Genomic DNA, 18,111 nt, shown 5'->3' with positions numbered 1-18,111 from the left:
GGATTGGAGAACATGTCTTACGGGGATAGATTAAGTGAGCTAGGGCTTTTCTCTTTGGAGTGAAGGAGGGTAACAGGTGATTTGATAGAGGTGTACAAGGTGTTAAGAGGTATAGATTGAGTGGATAGACAGCGACTTTTTTCCAGGGCGAAAATGGTGAATACTGGGGGCATCATTTTAAGGTGGATGGAACAAAGTCCAGGGGATGTCAGAAGGGATATTTTTCCTCCCCCCTCCCCCCATACACACTGTCTGAGTGTGTGGAACATCCTTACCAGGAGACTGATACATTTGGGGCACTAAAGAAACTCTTAGAAAGGCACATGGATGATGGAAAAATGAAGTGCCATGTCAGAACAAATGGAGTGTGAGAGCATCCTGAGCAGGTGCATCACTGCCTGGTTTGGAAATTGCACCGTCTCCGATCGCAAGATCCTGCAGCGGATAGCGAGGTCAGCTGAGAAGATCAGCAGGGTCTCCCTTCCCACCATTACAGACATTTACACTACGCACTGCACCCGTAAAGCAAATAGCATTATGAAGGACCCCACGCACCCCTCATACAAACTCTTCTCCCTCCTGCCATCTGGCAAAAGGCACCGAAGTATTTGGGCTCTCACGACCAGACTGTGTAACAGTTTCTTCCCCCAAGTCATCAGACTCCTCAATACCCAGAGCCTGGACTGACACCAACCTACTGCTCTCTACTGTGCATATTGTCTTGTTTATTATTTATTGTAATGTCTGCACTGTTTTGTGCACTTTATGCAGTCCTGGGTAGGTCTGTAGTCTAGTGTAGTTTCGTGTTGTTTTTTATGTAGTTCAATGTAGTTTTTGTATTGTTCATGTAACATAATGGTCCTGAAAAACATTGTCTCGTTTTTACTGTGTACTGTACCAGCAGTTTGTGGCAATGACAATAAAAAGTGACTTGACTTAAAAAGGTCAGCACAATATTTTAGGCAGAAGAGCCTGCACTGTGCTGTAGTGCTCCATGTTCTATTTTCTTTTTTTTGGTGTGCACCTGCATGCATGCGAGTCTGTGTGCGTGTGTGTGTGCGTGCGTGCGCGTCCGTTCGTGTGTGTCTGTGTGTGCGTACGTGCGTCCGTGATGATGTCTTCATCATGGCTTTTTACAAGGCGCGGAGCGAGAGAGAGAGAGAGAGAGAGACTGTATGGCGCGCCCCTCCTCACACAGACATTTCGCAGTATTTTTCCCTTTACGAGGTCGAGTTGCGACCTCGACACTCAACCTGGCACGGATGGAAAACGTACATGGGAGCGGACCCGACTAGTTTCGAACCCGGGAACCTCCACTCCCGGGTCCAGCGCCGATGTCATTGCACCACCAGCCAGCCCCTATGTTCTATTTTCTAATATAAAACGGGATAATGTGGGGTTAGTGTAAATAGGTGGTTGGTGGTCAGCAGGGACATGATGGGCTGAAGGGCTGGTTTATGTAATGTATTTCTCCGTGATTCTATGACATGCAGAGATAACTTGGGTACAACACCAAAGTATCTGTTGTCTCTGGAAAACTATGAATGCAGCCAGGACATTCAGTTAGGGATGATGTTACACTGGATCACTGAATGGTATTCCCTTAGTCAGCGCAGATGAAAATAGGTTATTGTGCCTAAAGTAGGGTCCCAACCTTTTTTATGCCATGGACCAATACCATTAAACAAGGAGTCCATACCCCAGGTTGGGAACCCCTGGAAAAAGGTACTGAGGTGCCCCGCACTGAGATCCACTTGGAGATAGATGGAAAGACTATGCCTACTCACGCTTTTGAGTAATTGAGCACAAAGTCCACTCCTTTCTCGGTGTCAAACTGGATGTCTCGAGGTAAATCACTGTGGAAATGTGCATCAATGCTCAGCGGGAAACCCGGATGCCATTCCTTCCACCTGTAACAAACAAAACAGGCACACAGTGGGGAGACGTGACTGAGAGGAGGGGGGAGCACAAATAGAAAGAGGACGGTACATTAGGAGGGGTTTGGGAAGACAGAGGCTGCATGGATTTTGCATGCCGTCCTCAGATCTTTCAGCATGACGTGGCCCTCAAATCTGCAGCTCCTGCAACATCTTGGTAGATCTTCTCTGCTCCCTCCTTGGTGTTCTCACTTCCTTCCTGTGGTGTGGAGACATGAACTCTACACATTGCTTCAACACAGCATAAGGAAGCTGGCAAACAGATTGAATCTGTGCAGATTGTATAGAACTATGTGATGTACTTACACACATTGGGAGAAAGTCAGTGTTGCATATTCAGCAGCAAAATATTCTAATCTCATGGGGTCTGTGAATGGAAATAAACTGTTGATGTTTCAGGCTGAGACCCTTCAAAATGTCTACTGTCTAATTCCCACCATAGATGCTGCCTGACCTGCTGAGCTCCTCCAGCATTTTATGTGTGTTGACAGAAAACAGATCCTGGAGCCTCAGTTGCCAACTGAAGGTAAAGCAAGTCCACTGTTAGATAGATACCCATCAATCTTCTCTACACCTTATGATGTGGTTCCCAGACCTGCACACAGTAATCAAATTGAGCACTATCCAAAGCTTTACAGCATAAACACCTTTCTTTTACATTCAATATCCTAATTAATGAAGCCCTGTATCCCATAAGCCTTCCCAATCACATTATCTACATCTCCTGTCACCTTCAGTCATCTCTAGACTTGTACTCAAAGGTTACTCAGTTCATCAGTCCTCCCTAGGACCCTACCATTCATGATGTGTGTCCTAGCTCCATTAGCCTCACAAAATACATCACCTCACATTTATCTGAATTAAATTCCATGCACCACTTATTAGTCCATTCCACCAACAAATCTATACCACTCTGTGTCCTATGGCACTATTCATGACTCTGTCAATCTTTGTGCCATCTGTGAACCTACTGATCGTGCCTCCTACATCTACATCCCAAAGCATTCACATACAGTATATTACAAATAGCAAGCATCTCAGCACCAATTCCTGATGAACACCACTATAACCAGGCATCCAATCACAAAAACAACAGGAATTCTGCAGATGCTGGAAATTCAAGCAACACACATCAAAGTAGCTGGTGAACGCAGCAGGCCAGGCAGCATCTCTAGGAAGAGGTACAGTCGACATTTCAGTCCTGACGAAGGGTCTCGGCCTGAAATGTCGACTGCACCTCTTCCTAGAGATGCTGCCTGGCCTGCTGCGTTCACCAGCAACTTTTATGTGTGTTGATCCAATCACAAAAATAACTTTCTTCCATCACTCTCTACCTACTACTGAGCCAATTTTGGATCAAGTTTGCAAATTGCCCCGCATTGCATGTGCCCTAACATTTTCAGCAGGTCTCCCATGTCCAAAGCCTTTCTGAGGTCCTTGCAAACCACACCTATTGCTTTGATCTCATGAATACACTTGGTTACCGCTTCAAAAATTTCCATTGCACTGGTCAGACAGGATTTATCCCTTGACAAAGCCATGGTAGATGTTGCTGATTGGACCCCATCATTCCATCATAAATACTGCCCCTCAGCGTTTTCTCCAATTACTTCCTTCCTACTGGTGTTAGACCCACAGGATTATCATTGGGAGGTATTTTTCATCACTGCCCTTCTTGACAAGTGTGACCACATTTTCTGTGCTCAGGTCAATAGGAATCTCGCTGGTTTCTCTGAGGAATTTAAAATCTCAGTTAAATCCCAGGAGTTAATTTCTGCTTAGATAACCAATCATCAAGCACACCACTACTGTTTTTACTCAGTAGAGTGTTAAGCCAACATCACCTTCACGTATGGTTGAGGCTGGTACAGCCTAACTTAGAGAGGAGAGCTGACAGACAGAAAATGAACCAGAAAAAATGATGTTTCAGGGAATGAGAAACAGAAATCAACAGACAGCAACTTCAAAACTCTGCAACGGCAATGAAAAAGTCCAGATCCGTGGCCTGAAAAGATTCTTGGTCCATAGTGGTAATCACATTGGAAGTGTTCCCTGTAGGTCAGGAGCTCACAGCAAGAGGCACACCCACTGGCCCAGGAGAGACAAGCAAGATAGATTCTATCTATTCCAATCATTGGCTGTGCAAGAGCAGCAAGTTAAAAATAGGGTTTCAAGTTGCACAGTTTCAGGAACAAGCACAGAGGCAAAGACTGGGAAGTGAAGTGACTGCGGAAGCCAGTCAATGAGAGTGAATCTATAATTACAGGATGCAACTCTGAAAGATGCTTATCCATGCTTATTTCAGACAGAGACCAGTTTTATGTATGTGTGTGCTATGTAAATAAGTCAACCAGTCAGGGAACATTGTGACATCATCACATGAAACTAAGGCACAAGCTTCACATTTACTTGTTCCTTTGTTGTTTGTATTAGAATAAATGCCCTTGTTTGATGCTCTTGTGGGACTGTTATTGCTAATAAAACAAAAAAAGGTGTATATTAGATCCTGTTGGATCAAATATACAACTTACTTTACAGCGCCAACAAGTGTTTGTACAGTTCTGACACAATTTCCTTGCCTTTGTATTTGTACTTCAGCCATTAAAGGCACATACGTTTGTAGCCCACTATTGTCTAGGATCTTTGGGCATCCACTGAGATACCTCAGCATTTCATAGTCCCCAGCCACTTACAAAGCACTACCCTTTTGCTTTCCTTCCTACAATCCATTCCCTCAGTCGCACGCTAGTAGAACTACTGCCTCAGAGTGACAGAGATCTGGTTGCAGCTCAGAGCGCAGGTGTCTGTCTGTGTGGAGTTTGAACATTCTCCTTGTGGTCGTGCAGATTTCATCCAAGTGCTCCACTTTCCTCGCAGACGGGGTGTGTTGGTAGAGTAATTGGTCACTGTCAATTGTCCTGTGTGTAAGTTTGTGATAAAATTTGGCGGGAGTTAATGGGAAGGTGGGGAGAATAAAAAATGAAATTGGATGGTTGATGGTATGATGGTCGTGTTTCCCACATACTTTCTCCCCATGTCTCTATAATGCACTGATCTCATCTCACATGTACTTGGGGAAAAAGTTGATGAAATTGACGAGCTCAGCATGGGTGCATGAAACAATACCAATGCAGTCGTCAGTGTAGTGGTGGAAGAGTTGGGGAACATTACTGAGGAAGGCTTGGAACATGAACTGTTCTACCTAGCCAGTGAAAAGGCAGGCACAGCCGGGGCCACATGGATGCCCATGGCTACCCCTTGAGTCTGGAGAAAGTGGGAGAAGATGCTTCATGCACCCATGCTGAGCTCTTCAATTTCATCAACTTTGCCTCCAACATCCCCCCCGCCCCCAGCCCTTAAGTTCACTTGGTCTATTTCTGACATCTCCCTCCCCTTTTTAAATCTCTCTGTCTCCCAGACTGTCAAACAACATCTTTCCTATGGCAAGCTTGACTATGCATCTTTCCACCCTGTCTACTGTAAAAATGTTATTCCCTTTTCTCAGTACCTTTGTCTCCACAACCTGTGTTCCCAGGATGAGGCTTTCCTTTCCAGGACATCAGAGATGTCTTCCTTCTTCAAAGAATGGGATTTCCCTCCTCCACCATTGATACTGCCCTCACACACATTGCCTCCATTTCCCAGACCTTAACATTGATGGAGTTCCTTTCGTCCTTGCCTACCCACTCCATCAGCCTCTGCATCCAACACAATTTTACACAACTGCAAAGGGGTCCTATCACTAAACACAACTTTACCTCCCTCCACTCTTTGCTTTCTGTAGGGATTACTCCCTCCATTATTCCCTTGTCCATTCATCCCTTCCCACTAATCTCTCGCCCGGCACTTCTTATTGCAAGAGGCCAAAGTGCTACACCTGCCCATAACCCTCCTCCCTCACCTCCTTTCAAACAGTCCTTTCAGGCAAGGTAACATCTCACCTTCAAACCTATTGTAACTGGAGCTCTGGATGCAGCCTCCTCTACATTGGTGGGACACGTAAACTGGAGGAAGGTTCATTGAGCAATCCAGCTCCATCCGCCAAAAGCAGAACTTCCCAGTGGTCCAACATTTTAATTCCATTTCCCATTCCCGTTCTGACATTTTGGTCCACGGTTTCCCCTTGTGCCACAAGGAAGCCACCCTCAGGGTGGAAGAGCATCACCTTAAATTCCAACTGGGCACACTCCAACCTGATGACAACCTGATATCAATTTCTCCTTCCAGTAAACAAAATTCCCTCTTCCTCCCCTCTTCTTCTATTCCTTACTCTGACCTCTTTCCTTTTCTCACCTGCCTATCACCTTCTCCTTCCCTTTCTCCTATGATCCACGATCCTCTCCTATCAGATTCTTTCATCTCCAGCCCTTTACCTTTCCTACTGGCTACACATGTCACCTTCTAGCTAGCCTTCTTCCCCTCCCCCTACCTTTTTATTCTGGCATCTTTCCCCTTCCTCTCCTGCCCTGAAAAAGGTTCTCAGCCTGAAATGTCAAACGTTTGTTCATTTCCAATAGATGCTCTCTGACCTGCTGAGTTCCTCCGGCACTTTGTGTATGTTGCTTTGGATTTCCACCATTTGCGGAATTTATGTTTAAAGTGAAAGGAAGCTGACCCGCTCTCTCTCTCCCAAATGCCATCCCTAGCAAAAAGGCAAATTGGCACAGTGAACAATTCAAATCATGTAACCACAAAGATTAGATTAACCAAATCTATGAGGCTCATTTGATTTACCATGAAGGCAGCAGGAACACTACAAAATGACCTCCTTTGTTTTTATGGTAAAAGTTTGAGAGACTGCAGGAACAAGTCACAAAACCAGAGTACATCAGTGTCCAGTGGCTTGTTCCTCTGCCAAAAACAAACTTGTTTTAATTTGTTGACTGCAGTCAGCCAATTATGTTTCCAGCACTGGGGTGTGGGCTAAAGCAAAGTAGGAACTGGCCCTTCTGTCGAGGAATGTGGGTCTTGAGGCAGAGTAAACCAGACGATGTTCAGCTGCACTCTGAGGTGCTGTGTAACACATCCTGTGCCTGTAAAACCCATGGGAGGAGGGGATAAAACTGGTTTGCATCACAGTTACGTAAAACCACTGATCAAAAACTAGTGAGCGGTAAATCTGTCCCATTGCATCAGGCCTTACCTGTAAAGCTTCTGCCTTTCCTCCAGCTCTCGGTATCGGTGCTGTTTAGCAAGTTGAGTGTGGTCATCGCGGGGCAACCTTGCTGTAAGAAGGAAGCAGGATGTTAAGTGGTCTGCTAGCACTGAGTGAGTGAATTACACCTTCCTCATACACATGTGGAAGTTAATTAAAGACTAATGTGCATTTTGCTGGACACGTTGCTGAATGCAGTTGTTCCTTTAAACACCTTCCCTTTTTAAAATTCACCTCCGTGTTTTGGTTATCAACCATGAATGTACTCATCTAATGAATGGGAGCCTGTCTTTTCATGTTTAAAGGCAGCCTTGCACATCAGGGGCTGGGACAGCACAGGTGACGGTCCCTCTGCACTGTCCCATCACACCTTCCGGGGTCAGACACAGAGAGAAGCTCCCTGTCACTGTCCCGTCACAGACTCTCAGAGTCAGTCAGAGAGTAATGCTCCCTGTCACTGTCCTGTCACATCCTCCTGGGGTAGGAATAGCAAGGTTCAACTACATCCTACACAAGACTGGCTGCATTTTACTTTGATATAGTTCATATATTCTGATGGAAATGTACCTAATGTAAATATGTATGTAAATCCCACTAACTGTCTCTTCACACAGTCAGATGCACGGTAGCATAGTGGTTAGCACAACACTTTATAGCACCAGCAACCCAGGCTAAATTCCCACCACTGTCTGTAAGGACTTTGTACATTCTCCCTGTGACCACATGGTTTTCGCCAGGTGCTCCGGTTTCCTCCCACAGTCCACAGACATACCGGTTGGTAGGAAAATTGTCTCGCGATTAGGCTGGGGTTAAATTGAGGGTTGCTGGGTGTCGTGGCTCAATGGGCCGAGAGGACCTATTATGTGGTGTATCTCAATCAATCAATAAATAAACAAATAAACAAACAAAATCTATTCCATTTCTGTGCAGCCACCCTGTGTGTTTGAAAGAGGTGATTGGTTGACTTGGGGCTGTGTAGGCCTGGCTCAGAAGTTGTTCTCTTGGCCTGCACCAATGAGGTGCGGCTGGTGGTGCTGGATCCCATCCACCCTCCTGCCCTGTCCTCCAGGAGGGTTAACTTGAAGAGATGCTCTAAACCCCTGGTCAGTCAGTGGTGGGTGGACTCCCTGCCAGAGGAGATGTGATTATTTGCATGGGGTACCATGCATTCCCTCCATCCGGAAAACTACCCAAGCCCCAATGATAAATCTGGCTGGCACCGTGACAGGATTTGGAGGGAAGAGTCACCAGAGGAAGGCCACTGGACAGACCTCCTCTATACTGTCCGACAGGGACAATCACTGATTGGGAACCAACAGGTGACCAGCTAGCCAAATACTTCTTTGCCAATGTTCAGAAGCACTTCATTGATTTATTTTGGGGCAAAAGGAACTGCTGGATCTTTGTCACAGTGTACTGAATGAGGAAGATGGCCTATCACTGGTGTGTGTCCATACCCTGTTTGAGACTTTCTGCCTTCGGAAAGACACACAACTCTCAATAGCAGGCAGGACCCTCACCTCTTAGGGAGAGGTCAAACCTTTACTGGGACCTTCTCTGAGTCGGGACGCGGTCTCTCCTGGTTGACCATGTGCTCTACCTGTCACACCTGGCGATGGATGGTGAAGGAAAGACACCAAGACTGGTAGCCAGAGCCTCTGGGAGACCCAGCATTGTTGGTATTCAGGCAGCTCAAAATTGTGCAGTGATCCCAGCCAAGCTAACCACTAGACCCAAAACTATACCTAGGATCTGGCCCCACATAACATCTCTCAGATAATCAGAGGGATTTCTTGTACAGACTTTTCACAATTCCACTTCCAAACCTTCGTCTGCCATCCAGACTCACCACAGTGGTCTGTCTGACACCTGGTAGTGAGTTGCTATGTGGAAGTGCTTCCCTCCCCCTTCCGTTCTACATCAAGGTCCTGGGGCTGTAAGCACTGTACAAAGCTGCCCTGTGGAACCGAATTGCTCAGTTGGCTTACAGACTCCTATGCTGACTGCCATTTCTACACGAATCTATGTTCCAAACTCATATGGAATGCAAGAGGTTGCACAGACCCTTGAATATTCGAATGGACTGCTCAAGTCCTGCCTGTAGAGACGGAGTCCAAGGGTCTGATTGCCCATGGAGACAGAGCGCGAGGGGTCTGATTGCCTGTGGAAATGGAGCCCGAGGGGTATGGTTGCCTGTGGAAATGGAGCCCGAGGGATGTGGCTGCCTGTGGAGATGGAGCCCGAGGGGTCTGATTGCCTGTGGAGATGGAGCCCGAGGGTTGTGGTTGCCTGTGGAGATGGAGCCCAAGGGGTACGGTTGCCTGTGCAGATGGAGCCCGAGGGGTGTGATTGCCTGTGGAGACGGAAACCAGTGGGTGTGGTTGCCCGTGGTTCTGCAGGGACAGGAGTACGTCTTGGAGGAATAATATATTATCCAAATTTTTTTTGTTGATACTTAAAATCATTTTAAAACCAAAAACAAAATGGGGGTCTGGAAATAAAAGTAACAGTACAGGGGTAGTTTATAGTCCCTCTCCACTGTTCTTGGGCACCAGTTTTGTGGGCTTGATGAAGAGCAAATCTCCTTCTGCACCATCCTGCGAAATACTCCCTGAGCGGACAAAGCAATGTGGTCCACACCAGGATTTGGAAAGTGCTGCCTCATGCTGAGTATGCACCCCTCACCCCAGCCTGTGCTTGCTGAGTAAAGCACTGCCCGTTTTGATGTTCCCAGCCCACTAGATCTCATGTAAAGTTGCACAGACTGACGGTGTGTGGTTTCTGTAGGCACAGAAACAGTGCATGTCATTGATCCCTATCTCATCCACTCAGCCATACAGTCCTACATGTAAGTTCAGTTGCAAGAGGCAGAAATGAGTGTTTCTGCAAACCTTTAAAGTTTTCTGACACCAACCTATCTGATAAAGATAAGTTTGTGAAAAATGAGTAACAGTGTGAAGATTAGGTTAACAGTAACAAGATGACTGAATTGGTGGGATATTTCATCAGCGTGTTACACAACAGCCCTCGTTTGGCACAATTAATTCTTGTTAAGCTGCTGTTAGGCAGCCCGTTGACGACCACAGAGAAACAGCATGATCCAACTTGAAACAGGTCCAGACAGTTTATGTAGTTATTGAACTCCACATCTTTGGACTGAGGAAAGAAATGCAAGCAGTCACAGTGAGAATGTGCAAACTCCACACAGACAAGATCAGGTTTGAACCCAGGTCTCTATCCATCGTGTCACTTGGCTGCAATAGAAATTTACAGGATTGGGTACACAAGAGAGACTGCAGATGCTGGAGATCTGGAGCAGCACACAAAATACTAGAGGAATTCAGTGGTTCAGGCAACATCTATGGAGACAAATGTATAGTTGACGGACGTTGGAGAGTTTCAACCCGAAACGTGATTGTCCACTTCCCTTTTCATAGATACTACCTGATCTGCTGAGTGCCTCCAGCATTTTGGGAGCTGTTTATGGGATTGGTTCAGGACTGAGGGATTTCAATACTATGGACAGGATGCCAGACTAAACCTGTCCTTGAAGGTAGAAAGAATTCCTAATTGCAGGATTGAAAATTAGAAAGGAATTTGATACAGTCAATGAAACAAAACAACCTCAACACTGATAAAATCACGAGCAGAGAGAAAGGGACAGGGTATTAGCCTCGGATATGTTCAATAACAAAACTCTTCAGTCTTCTGGAATAAAGAATTCCAAACAATTGCAATACTTTTTAAAGAAATGCTGTCAAGAGACTACACCCGCTGTTCTGGATTCTCCAACTACAGTGAACAAGTTTCAGATCCACTCTGTCAATCTTTCTCACAATCCTGGATGGCTTAAATGAGATGTTCTCTTATCCCTCTAAACACTGCAGGTATGGGCCCCTCCTCATTCTCTTGTTATATCAATCCCTTTAGTGCTGAAATCTACACAACCATATCAGGAATCAAATCGACACACAACACTGTATGACGGCTTTCACCAAAGCCCGGTATAATCACAACAAAGCTTGCTACACTTGCTTCAGCCTAAGCATTACTTCAGTGCGCCTGCATGAAAACTGCATGCATTCCACCTCCCAGTATTCAGATATCCCAGGGGTTCACAACCTGAGTTCCAAGAGGCCCCTTGGCTAATGATATTTATCCGTGACATAAAAAAGGTTGGGAATCCCTGATATATATAATTGAACACCAACATTACTCATTGCTTAAATAACATGCTTTGGCATCCTTATCCCTATTCGAGCGGGCCCACATTAATAGACCCCTTGCTTCACATGGTACCTCCGTAAAATTCTGCTCTCAGTGGGATACACAGGTGTAGTTTGGGGCACTAGTGACTGTTTTGATGATCAGTCCACTTCATAAACCATAGTAACATTGCGCCTCGGAATTCCCATTTCCCCTGGTAACGGGCCATACTGAGGCTGGGCAAGTGAAGACCAGGATAACGTGGACGGGATCAGGGGCCTTTCGGTCTTTGTCACTGCTGCTTAGCGATGGGATGAGTGCCAAACTGGCCAGCAGGATGGGAAGACTGGTGACTGAGAATAGGGCCAACATGGATCTAAGGTGAGAGGAATGAGTTTAATTGCGGGTTTGGAGGTAAAAGCCTTTTACACAGAGTACACCTGCTCCAGAGCTGGTGGAGTCAGAAACACTCAATAGGATTACGAAACATTTAAGAGGGACTTGAAATAGGCAAGGAAGTAAACAGGGTTGGGAAAATGGGATTGGTGTGGATGGATCAAAAAGCTCAGCATGGAAGTGATGGGCTGAAGGGCATATTTCTGTACTTTAACCCCATGACTCCCAGATTCTTTTCTTCAGTACCTTCCAATATGCAGGAACCATTTCAGAACCTATAGAAACTTTAAAGCTGATAATCAGGGCAACACAATTTCCAAAGCAACCTATTTCAGAACGGTGAAACATAGATCAAATGTCCGAGAGATTTAATTAGATTTCACTCTTCCCTAGAACTAATTTTTGACAGTTATTTCAGTTTTATCTTTGGCTTAGTATTATTTTAATTTCACTTGTTAGCCACAATAATTCACTAATTATTTCTTTGAATTCTAATGATTTGTACACCAATATACTTGTCAGTGTGCTTATCAGCCACATCCATCTGTCCCCTCACAGTTTCATAACTTCCTTTGCTTAAAGTTAAGAGTTTGGTTTCAATTGAACTTCACTGGTTTTAAGTTTTACGCTCAGTGCTCTTGTGTTACAACTACTCTTCCTTGAAAATTCTGATTATGAATAGATCATTTCTGATTGTACAACAAAATGGCGTTTTGCTTTGTTAACTGGAGACATTGAGTCAGAAAACAATCTTCTGGAGGAGTAACTTAGGAGAATTAATAGCACCTAATGGTGTCTCTTTTGCTTGCATCTTCAGAAACAGCTCTATTTCCATCTTTAATATCTCTATTTTTCCCTTTCAGGGTTCTTTTGAAGACCCTGACCTGGAGTTACATGCTGATTATGGTTCTTTCCAAGAATGGGACCTGCTCTCGTGGTTTCATGACTGGCCGTTATTTGGCATGCCAAGGGAACAGTTTAAGAGCTCAGTCCTCCTTCGGAGGGCCAAGATCTTGTGGCTTTGGAGACAGGTGGATCAAAGGTCGGTGTCCGAGCAGATCAGAGTGTCATGGGAGGTGGAAGATCTAAGGTTGTGTGCCCAGAGACGCGAGATCTTTGAGCACAGAGCTCAGAAAAAGCGACGCAACAGACTTTTAACATCATAAACCGGCAAGTTGTTTGTTATGTCTCTCCACTCGCTGTGAAAACGGAGACATCTCTTTCACCCTTATTGGAAAGAGAGAGCCTGTGGTATGTCAAATACCGGATGAACAAGTAGTTTTTGGAGTACTGCAAGTTTGTATCTTTGCTGTTGCTTTGTTAAGTGCTCGGTGGCAGATGCTAATGCTTTTTTTTTGCCAGTGGGGGGGAGGGGGGGATTGTTGCTTGCTGCTGCTTACACGTGGGAGGAAGAGGAGCTGGGGGAGACTTTGAGGTTCTAACATTTAACTGTCATTCATTCTTTGGGGGCATTCCTCTGTTTTCATGGATGGTTGCGAAGAAAAAGCATTTCAGGATGTATATTGTACACATTTCTCTGACATTAAAGCTACCTTTAAAACCTTTGATCTTGTTTACCCTCCATGATTTTGCCCTTTATCTTGTTATTAACATGAACTTCACTTGCCCCATCTACCTCTTGATTAATGTCTCCCATTATTTTTGTACAATGTGGGTGCAAACCTATAGAATTGCCTAAATTATTTGACACCCAAAATTATAAGCATGGTTTGGTGGTTGTTATTTTCTGTAACTCCAAAACATAAACCTGTTCAAAAAAAAATATGGGGAAAACAGGGAGAATGTTTACGCTTCATTTTTACATTTAGTGTGCTATGCACTTATGACATGGTGGCATGATGACGTACGCCATTCACTTACTTTTACATATAACCTGTAATGAATTGTGTTAACAAAGAATGCTTAATCAAACATTATATTTACAATATGACTGGGATATTAAATACACAACACTCCTTACTGCTTAGCTATAAATGCCAACTCAATATAGAAGGCATCTCAACTATTATACCTATTTATTTTTATTTCTTTAGCAATACAGTGCATAGTAGGCCCTTTCGGTCCTTTGAGCCACACTGCTTCAGCAACCCCTATCAAACTCAATTAACCCTAAACTATTCATGGGACAATTTACAATGAACAAATAACTTACCCAGTATGTCTTTGGGCTGTTGAAGGAAGCTGGAGGACCGGGAGAAAACCCACGCATTCCACGGGTAGGATGTACAGTGACTCTTTACAGAGTGGTGCTGGATACTTGTGTGTGTGAGTGTGTGTGTGTGTGTGTGTGTGTGTGTGTGTGTGTGTGTGCATGTGTGTGTGTGTGTGTGCGTGTGTGTGTGCGCACACACATCATTCAGGCCTAATGATTTAATTGTTGTGGAGGGGATTACTCAGCCTTGTGGGATAACATTTCCTGACTGGGGAGGTCACTCCGTTTTGCAAATGAGACTTGTGGCTGTGAAACAATCTCAGGTTCTGAGGCTCCACCTGTGCCAGTTGTAGGATTTGACTCTGGGACTGCAGGAAGTGGTTCTGACAGCTCTGGATACCTGTCTACCATGGACGTGCTGGCATCCTGAACAGTGCATGGCAAGTTGCTCAACCCCAGGCCATCAGAAAAAGCTTCAAGCCATTCCTTTCATTTTGAACGACACCTTGATGACTGGCAAGTAGCTCTTCCGACACTTCAGCTCTCAGTTTGGATGGTACAACAACTCTCAATCTATGTACATGTTTGTACAAAGCAACCTCCACTAAAGACAAGTTCATCTCAATGCTAGTAAAAATGGGGGATCTGGAATTTCCACTGCATATTCCTGCCATTTTGGGTGGCCATGTAAACCTGAGATAGGTGAGGTCTTTTCTGGTTTCCCTTTGGATCATCTCTGCCATAATAGGCTTTCAATCTGTGTTAGTGAGAATCTGTCAAGAGGAGTGGTCTCTTTTGTAAATTTTTCAGGTATTTCTTTTTTCATAGGTAAATGGGACAATTCATCAGCATTTCCATGATTATCTCTCCTCTCAATTTGATCTTGTAATTGTGTCCTCCAAGAAAAAGAGCCCATCTCTGCACTTGTGTTGCTGCTGTTAATGGAAACACCCTTCTGTGGGTGAAAATGGACACTAGTAGTTCATGATCAGTAATGAGGATAAAAACTCTCTCCCACAGAGATACTGGTTGAAACATTTTACACCCCAAACCAGACTCAAGGTCCTTCTGACAATCTATGTGTAGCTTTTATCTACGGTGGTGAGGGAACACGATGCAAGTCATGGGGCATTCACTTCCACCATTCATAATATGTGATGTGACTGAACTATACCATAAGGCAAGGTGTTACAGGCAAACATCATTGGACGATGTGGATTATAATGTGTGTGTACAGTGTATGACATCATCATTTCCTTTGTCTTTTGGAAAGCCACCTCTCACTGTTTTGTCCATTGTCATTTTTACCCAATCTTTAGTAATGAGTTCAAAGGATGAAGCACAGTAGCCATACCTGGTGGGACCTGCTATAGTAATTAACAAATCCTAATAAGGACTGCAACTGTGACACAGCCTTTGGCCTTGGGGCATCTATTACTGCTTGAACTTTCTCAGCACACTTGCATAACTCTTAAGTGTCAATGGTGTGGTCACAGTAAGTGATGCTTGGTTTAAAGAATTCACACTTCTTGTGTCATGCTCTGAGCCCGTAATCTTCAAATATTTTTAACAATGCCTTGACACTTTGGAGATGTAGCTTGACATCTTTACCAGTAACAGTGATGTCTTCCAGATAACAGAGTGCCTGGGCAGTCTTGCAGCAGCTGGTCCTTAGCTTTCTGCTGTTCTAACAATAATTCTATTACAGCAATAAAACCCTTTCTGAGTGTTTATAGTGAGAAACAATTTGGACTCTTCTTCCATATCCATCTGTAGGTTGATCTCAGCTGAGTCCACTTTGGTGAAGTGTTTTCCTCCAGAAAGGTTTGCAAAGATATCCTCTATCCTAGACAGAGGGCATTGATCTACTTTCAGTACTGGGTTGATGGTGACCTTAAAATCACCATAGATTCTGGCAGACCCATTCTTCTTGGTTACTGGGACCACTGGCATTGCTGATGGCCTCAACTCATCCTTGGAAAGAACTCCTTCAGCCTCATGGGATCGAGTTCACTGGCTACTTTGTCACAGATAGTGGCATTTTCATTTAGCTCTACTTTAGCCTTGATATGCTCGAGTTTTCCAATGCATCCCTGAACATTGCTGTGGCATCATCCAGTACTTTCTTAATTTTGTTTTCAGTTGACTCTATTGCAAGGGATGTGGCATGCAAATAATGGATGGATCTCCAATCAAGTTTTAGTTGTCTCAGCTAATCACGACCCCACAATGCTGCTTTTTCCACATAAAAGTCCAATGTGGTTTGCTGGTTCTTGTATTTCATTGTTATGGATGTCATTTCCACAGGTAATTTTCTCCGGTGTAAGTTCTTAGTTGGATATCTGCATGCTTCAGTTCAGTATCTTTAAAATAACATTCAATCTCATTTTATGGGATAACGAAACAGGAGAGCCAGTGTCCAAATCCATTTCAATTAATTTGCTGATCACATCTGGTGTGAGCCATATTGCCTGTCCGTTGTTAATTTTTACATTGTGAATTTCAAGGTTACCCAATCCTGTCCCACTTCATCAACAGCATGCAGATTAGTGCTCTTTTTGAAACTGAAACTTAACTTTTTTTAAAAAATCTTTTTCTCTAACCCATGCAGGCCATTTATTTTTATCTGCCTGACATGCTCTTTGTAAGTGTTTCCTACTTTGTTGCATTTTCTGCAAGATTTGCCTTTAAACCTATATTAGTTTGGTGTATGAAAACCTCTGCCACAATGGTACCACTCTGTTCAGCAAGTCAGGTTTCTGTTAGGGCATTGCAATTTTATTCTCATTCATATTCATTCCTGACCTCAATTCAATTGTGTCTCTCTCTGCTGTTCCTATTGATACAGCAATTTCAACTACTCTTTTAAATGTGAGTTGCACTTCAGTTAGAAGCTGTTTTTGGATACTTTCTTTTAAGATTCCACAAACTAAAGTGCATCATTAAGTTCACCTCTGAGCTGACAATGCTCAGACAATCTCTTCAATTCAGCCAGGTACGCTGAAATGGACTCCCCTTCCTTTTGATTCTGCTTATGAAACCTAAAGCATTCTGCAATCTACAATGTTTTTCGGTTCTAAATATTCCTGCATTATGATCATGATATCAACAAAGCTCCTTTTGGCTGTTTTGTTTGGAGCCATTAAACTTCTAAGCAAACTCTCTGCTCTTCCTCCTAATACACTCAGCAAAACTGGCACTCATTTCTCATCAGTTCTTCCATTTGCTTTAGAATACTACTCAATTCACTCAGTATACATCAGTCAGTTATCTTTCATGCAATAGAAAGCTTCTATCTTCCCGATGTAGCCATACATTTCTGCTTTTTTTAAATTTAAGATTAAGATCACCCGGTACTCACTGTGTATGTACCCGTGAATTCCATCCATTTTCTGCCTTTTTTTTAAAACTTAACTATCTCTTACCTTTCAAAAAAGCATGCATTGCACTGGTTTCTTTTAATTCAATTGTTTCTCACTGCACTTTTCAAAAATTTGAATGTCACTCTGCATTTCTACAGGCAGGTAGTTGTCTCGGGTTCATTTAAAACTTCATAGCCACTGTTATGTTTTGTAAGTCCAAAAGATAAAACTAATTGAAAGGAAAACATGGGGAGACCAGGAGAGTGTGTACGCTTCATTTTTACTTTCAGGAGGCACACACTTATGACGTGGTGGAGTGATGATGTATCCCATAAACAACAAAGAGTGTTTAATAAAACAACACATTTAAAATAATACTCAAATATTACAAAAATATTAAATACATGACAGTGATTGCCCCAATGTGTTCCAGTATCACCATGGACTACTGCACTGATTGCCTCCCATATCAATAGTACTAAATCACTTGCCTTTCTTTATGCTATTCTTCAATGTCAAATACCTTTGAAGATTCAGCAATGAGATCACACCTTCACATGTGCAGGAGGTGGGTCCAGCTGTGGCGAGTGACTGCCTTTCACAGCTGGAGCTGCAGATGGACTCAGTGTGGAGTCTGTGATGCAGACAGCACGTTTATCAGTTGGTCACACTGCAACATTGGCTGCACAGGCAGGAACGTGGCCACCAGGAAGAGCAGCGGGCACAGGCATGTAGTGTAGAAGCTTCCTATGGCTATCCCTCTCTCAAACAGCTCTGTTCTGTTTGCTCTTCAGGGGGAAAATAACCTCCCGGGAATGCACCAGCCAAGCTTGTGGCTCAGCTGTATAGGAGGGTAGAGCTGCATTAGGAGGGGGATTCAGT

The 18,111-nt window shown here is 44.0% G+C and overlaps 1 protein-coding gene across 1 annotated transcript in view; it reads right to left on the bottom strand.

Annotated features, from left to right (window-relative positions):
* Positions 1-18,111, bottom strand: part of LOC134358207 (polyunsaturated fatty acid 5-lipoxygenase-like) — a 73,810-nt gene that overhangs the window by 37,231 nt on the left and 18,468 nt on the right. The window contains exons 3-4 of the mRNA XM_063070205.1: positions 7,081-7,162; positions 1,788-1,910 (exon numbers count right to left, since the gene is read on the bottom strand). Of these exons, the coding sequence (XP_062926275.1) occupies positions 1,788-1,910; positions 7,081-7,162 (205 nt within the window). The remainder of the gene's footprint in view (positions 1-1,787; positions 1,911-7,080; positions 7,163-18,111) is intronic.

Source organism: Mobula hypostoma, chromosome 18, assembly GCF_963921235.1.
Source record: "Mobula hypostoma chromosome 18, sMobHyp1.1, whole genome shotgun sequence".
In the NCBI taxonomy this organism is placed as follows: domain Eukaryota; kingdom Metazoa; phylum Chordata; class Chondrichthyes; order Myliobatiformes; family Myliobatidae; genus Mobula; species Mobula hypostoma.
Note: the sequence above shows the minus strand (reverse complement) of the source record. Positions and strands in the feature narration are given on the sequence as shown.